This window comes from Mytilus galloprovincialis, chromosome 3 (assembly GCF_965363235.1).
Source record: "Mytilus galloprovincialis chromosome 3, xbMytGall1.hap1.1, whole genome shotgun sequence".
NCBI lineage: Eukaryota > Metazoa > Mollusca > Bivalvia > Mytilida > Mytilidae > Mytilus > Mytilus galloprovincialis.
Window position 1 is genome coordinate 20,988,033 of NC_134840.1, and position 6,000 is coordinate 20,994,032.

General features: G+C 28.6%; 1 protein-coding gene across 1 annotated transcript in view; it reads left to right on the forward strand.

The window, feature by feature from the left end:
• LOC143067392 (WD repeat-containing protein 44-like) overlaps positions 1–2,170 on the forward strand; it is a 36,785-nt gene extending 34,615 nt beyond the window's left edge. Inside the window, exons 19-20 of the mRNA XM_076240623.1 lie at positions 854–981; positions 1,595–2,170. Coding sequence (XP_076096738.1) covers positions 854–981; positions 1,595–1,770 — 304 coding nt within the window. The 3' untranslated portion in view covers positions 1,771–2,170. The remainder of the gene's footprint in view (positions 1–853; positions 982–1,594) is intronic.
• Positions 2,171–6,000: the final 3,830 nt, after the last annotated feature.

The following is a 6,000-nucleotide window of genomic DNA, read 5'->3' on the forward strand; positions in this document are numbered from 1 at the left end:
TATAAGAATATATATACAGAAGCACTTTTCTGTTTTAACCCTCAGCAAGAACATTCAAGGATACGGCTCAGGGATCTTTAAAACCACCAATATGGAAACATTAGGAGTGGTACTTGTAAAAAGTCTATGCATTAGCTTCATAAGGGGAAATTTAATTCCATTATTTAACTGTACCTAGAAAAATATATATATATGTGTATAGATGCCTTATGTTCTGAACGTTATATATTCATTGTCTTTGACTTTAGTACATTTGTATATTAGCTGGTGAATGTGTCAGTTGCTTTGTAAAAAAGGATACAGACTTCATGATCAAGTGATTTTATTGGTAATTTTTAGACCCTCTGTATGTTTTTCATAGATACTTCACTAGAGCTTTTGTGATTTAAACACATGACACTTATCCTTGGCAAGATTTCATCAACATGCATAGAAGTGATACCCTTTGACAAAAAAAATCATTTAGAATTGATATTGTTCAGACTTTCTTAGCTATGTCTGTAGATGTTGAGGTGATTTTTTTTAATACTTTTTAATGATAAGTTTCAGATTAAGACTTCTTTTCAGGGAATGACAAGAGTCTGGACACAACTAGTCATAAACGTTTCTAGAATAAGTTGTGATTTATAAAACTTTAAAAATTTTAGAAATCAAAGAATATTACAATTTAATCATCTTCAGATCAGATAGCACAGATGAAGGATGAAATAGAATGTTTTATCAATAGCATTAGTATTAAATAATTTACAGTCTTACATTTGTATTTTTTACAATACAGTCATTGGAAAATTATATACAGTATATAAATTTCTGAAAAGAAAAATATTAATCCTATATGCATTTGTATTTTCAGTCCCAAAGCCAAATATATCATTTGTGGATCAGAAGACCAGTTTGTGTATATCTGGAAACAGAATCATGATTTCTATAAATTTTCATCAGCTCGTAGAGATCGTAATGATTACTGGGAAGCAATAAAGAGTAGGTCGTTATAGTCTCAGATAAATCAAAAATATATATTTTAAAACTTTCAAGAAAGATAATTATATGATGATAAATGCACATGAAGGTACAAAATTGTATATGTTGTGAATTTTGTATGATAAAATTATGTTAAAAACACCTTCCTTTTCATTATTTATTTGTTCCCTGATGAAGGTGACATTTATAAAATGTGCAACTTTGAAATGTTATCTTCATATCTAATTATTGCAATTATAACCAGTTAATTTCCACATCATCAAACAATTAATAAAAAAGAAAAGACCAAAGAAAATCTTTAAACGAGTGTAAAAATAAACCAAATAAATAGCGCTAAGAATTTTCTATAAGCACCATGTGATTTGAAATAGCACTGTTTCCGAAAATTATACCACCACATTTGTAATACATTGTATGATAAAATCTATTCAGATAGAACCATGGTCCCATGTTGCTAACTTTAAAACATAAATATTCTGTACTATAATATGTTTTCTTGCTATTTCTGTTGTTTGAAAGAAATTAAAAAAATTATGCAATAGTAATATTTAACAACATTGTAGCAAAAAATGCATTATTTCGATATTGTTTTATATATCTCTTTATTTTGTAGTTCACAATGCTGTTGTGACAGCAGCCATCTTTGCTCCCAAGCCTTCGTTACTGAAACCAAATAATAAAAAGAAATATGCAGATGATTCAGATGAAGATGAAGGAGAAGTAATGGTTACAGCAGATTTTACTGGAGCATTAAAAGTGGTCCGAAACTTAAAAGGAACATTGCATTAGAAATCCCAGGAAAAATCACGAAGAAAAGGAACATTGCATTAGAAATCTGGGGTGAAATCATTAAGAAAAGGAACATTGCATTAGTAGCACCAGGTGAATTCATAAAGAAAAGGAACGTTGCATAAGTAACACCAGGTGAATTCATAAAGAAAAGGAACATCGCATTAGAAATCTAAGGAGAAATCATAAAAGAAATTATCATTTTCACCATTTAAATATAGAAGTTTGACTTTATTTCGATTAGAATCCTGCCACCATAGAAGACGATTTCAGCAGATTGAGACTTCAAATGTACATTTATGATAGTTGAATTTTCCCTAACAAGATTTATTTGCATTACAGTAGCTTGTTCAAGAAAATAAATGTCACAGATTATTTTAAAGATAAAAAGTACTGGTATTGCAGTTTTAACATTTAGATTTTTTTGCCACTTTGATATAGCAGTTGAGAGAATCATGACTATAATGGTGTATAATTAATTTCATATTATGTCGGTCTTCATACTTAGCCACAAGTCATACAGCCATAGCTTGAAGAATTGCTTGTAAAATTCTCCCCTACAAGCCAACAGAATCCAACTTAAATTTTCGTAAAATTGAGCTTCGGGCTTGTGGATTCAAAAGTTTAGCGGAAGTCTGTTATGTAGCTCTTATGTTTTAGTCATGGTCCTTCAATATTTAAGAAATCTTCTAAAGTAATTAATCAATTATCATTTTTTAGAAATACATATTTTCTTTAATTATGCAATCTTTTTCAATAAGTAGTACTAACTTGAATAATTGTTTCATGATTTTTTTCAATGTTAAATTATGTCATTTTACCCTGGGAGAGAAATTTTGTATTTTAAAATATAAATAAATTTATGGTATGACCTATAAATAGACATCATGCTACATAAATTTTATACTTGGTATAATGTGGAAGAATATGTAGAGGTATTCAGTAAATAGAAAGTGGATGAGCAAATAATCTGGCAATGCTTTGCACAGTTATGCATGCTCACATGAAGCTTATATAACAAATTTCAGGAAGCTGTGATTTTTAGTTTCAGAAATAAATTCTACTTAAATTTTATGGGAGGTATGGATGGACTGACAGTAGTTAACCAGTGTACTCCCTCGTTTTGATGCTTGGTATAAAATGTTAAAATTTTAAGAAAATAAAATTTAAACACCATTTTGTCAGGTATTTTATTATTTATAATATTATTTATAGTTATGTATCATTAACACAAATAAAGAAAGGGTCTTTTTTCACTGTATCCCTTCCTTTTTTAGGAGAAGCAGTTAATTTGTTGATCATATGAAAGAACTTATATTTTAAGCCTGTTCTTAATACTTCAGTTGATGATATTTATGTCAGTTCATACTTGCTTCTCAGTCACTGCCGCTCAACTTGTATGTACTGCCTTTAAAATAGTTCAGTATACTAACTGGAATTACTGAAGGGTAAATTCAGTATACTAACTGGAATTACTGAAGGGTAAATTCAGCAAATTCTTGGATTTGTTTTGGTCTTACTAACTTCACTTTAAAAACAGTTGAAGTTAGGAATGTTTATTATTGTTTCATCCAGGTATGTTATTATTTATTGCTGCATGTATAAGATTAAACACAAATGTCCTTGACAATTTGAAAAACAATCATCATGTGTGGGAGATACAATCTCAATTAAAAAAAAGGTGTCAAATGATATGCAAATACACCAAATTCCTTATAATTCATTTAAAAAAAAACAACAGTTGCAAGTTTTTTAGAACCAGATGTCATCATGATAATTTGTCATGGCATTAAAAAAAATTTTTTGTTACTATCACTTTTAGTTGTCTAGAATTATAAAATACTTTTTGTGTGCAATGTTATTAAAATGACATGCTTCTGTAAGTTTAAATGATTTTAATTGTACTTATTTTTAAATTTAATTACAGCTAGCCTATTTGTTTTAAGTATTACTGTAGATATTATGAGTAATTTAATCTTTTCCAGAAATTACTTTTCTTGTTTCTGGATTATAACATATTATCGCTATTTTGTGCATTTTCTTTTGATCTTTTTTTTTGTGATAATTTTCATATCATGCTTCTCGCTTGAGATGGAAAAATTATCGCTAGAAACTAAGGAGGCCACGTGGCGTTGCTAACGAAATTGACATGAAATTGACAACATCGTCATAGGTAAAATAGCGATAAACAGATTATCATTGGTCATCTCAACTCGATTGCTTTTCTCACTTTCGCTGTACCAGCTCAAGCGAGAAAATCAATCTCGTTGAGATGATCAACGATAATCTATAATTACATATGTATCTTGTGGCTATTAAAATGGCAATTCCAAATGATTTAAATTATACTTATTAATTAAGTTTTGAGCTAGTTTGTTTGTATTAAGTATGACTGTGTATGTCAGTTAGTTTGTTCCAGATATAAATGTTCTTATTTCTATAAGATTATATATGTATCTTATGAGTTGTCCATTTTATTGAAGTATCTGTGCAATATATATGTCTGTGATAATGTTGTAATGACTTGAGTTGACGCACAAGTAGTATTGTGGATTTTTTGAAATCCAAAGAACTGACACCTTTCAGGTTTGTACTTTACAAAACATTACTGTATCAGTCTTATTATTATTGTTAAAATGGGCATGTATAATTGGAGCCAATTTAGATTTAGTACTTTGTTTTATTTTAAATAAATTTTCAAGCATAGATAAATCCATAAACATAGAAATACAATTTGTAAGGACATTTTAACTCTTTGAATAAGGCATTCATTAAGAATGTGGTACACAATTTTTCTGTTTTATTTATTAGAAAACATTAGTCTTGTTGATAACTTTAATAAAATTAAACATTTTAATTTTAGGGAAAGATAATTAAACTGGATATGATTCAATTTTGCCAGATTTTACATTTTTGTGAAATCTGTACCCTTATGGCATTGTCATTTTTAAAGTTAACTTGTTTACATACAACATTGGATTTATTTTCATAACAGTAGTAATACATCACAAATCACAAGTGTATGATTTAATGGCATATAGCCCATATAGTGTCATTAAGTAGAAGTAGCATAGCATGGTCAAGCATGGTCACATATGAGGAAAAAGGGGGGAGGGGGTACTGTCAGTCATCCAAGGGAGCAGAAGATTTTTTTTTTCAAATTTGATATAATTCATAATAATTTGCCTTCTAAATTTGTTCTTTAAAATTAAGAAATTTAATAATTAAGATAGGTTTCATAGTAATTCACTTAAATGTTAGTTAGTTGTTTAAGACTGTAGCTAATGGACCATTTAATTTCAATTTTTTAGCGAAAAAAGCTATTTTAATTTATTTTCAAAAAGGGTATAGCATTATTGTTTAAAAAGTTACTTTGTGTAAGAATAACATATTAATAAATCTCAAATACAAATACTTTTTATTCAATTCCGTCAGAATAAAAAAATGAAAATATGTAAAATAGCAATCAAATGAAAAGCAAAACCCCTTGCTTTTATGTAAGTAAAACCTGTTTGTTTTCTTTCTTTTAATTTTCAGTAAATAGTATTAGCATTTTGTGTTCGTTCGTCAGATGATCTCATAAAAAAAACCTATCTTAACGCCAAAGCAAAGTGATTTTTAATTCTATCTCGGTTGTGATCAAAGTCCATTTATAAGACAGGACATCAATGAAAAGCATTGACATTTGGAAATAATTATTAACGCTAAAGGAGTAGGGCCGGTATTGGGTGAGGGCCGATTTTGGCCTCAAATTTCAAGTTCATCTAACGAAAGATTTTAGACACTTTTAAACACTTAAGTGTCTATTTCAGTTGATTCAATTAGTGTATGTGAAAGATTTTAACTGATTTACTTATTAAAAACGCTCCAATTCTATCAAATATGAAAAATCTATCAAATATGCCTAAAAATGTCACTTTTCAGATGGTTTTTGTCAAAAATGAATGTGGCCGCATCCGTGTTCATCCGCAATCTTTATATATGTTATGTATTATCATCAAATACAACTTACATTTCATTATTAAGAATGAACACAAATGTGGCCACTTTCATTTAAGACGGAAACCGCCTAAAATTTAACTAAAATTGTGAAGATTTCAATAATTTAGCATGACTTAATGATGCTAGTACCCAATATATGTGCATTGTATTGTCAAACACAGCCCATATTTATGTAGCAGAAGCTTTCTTCTTTCCAAAAAATAACTAAAAGATTACATTTTAACAATT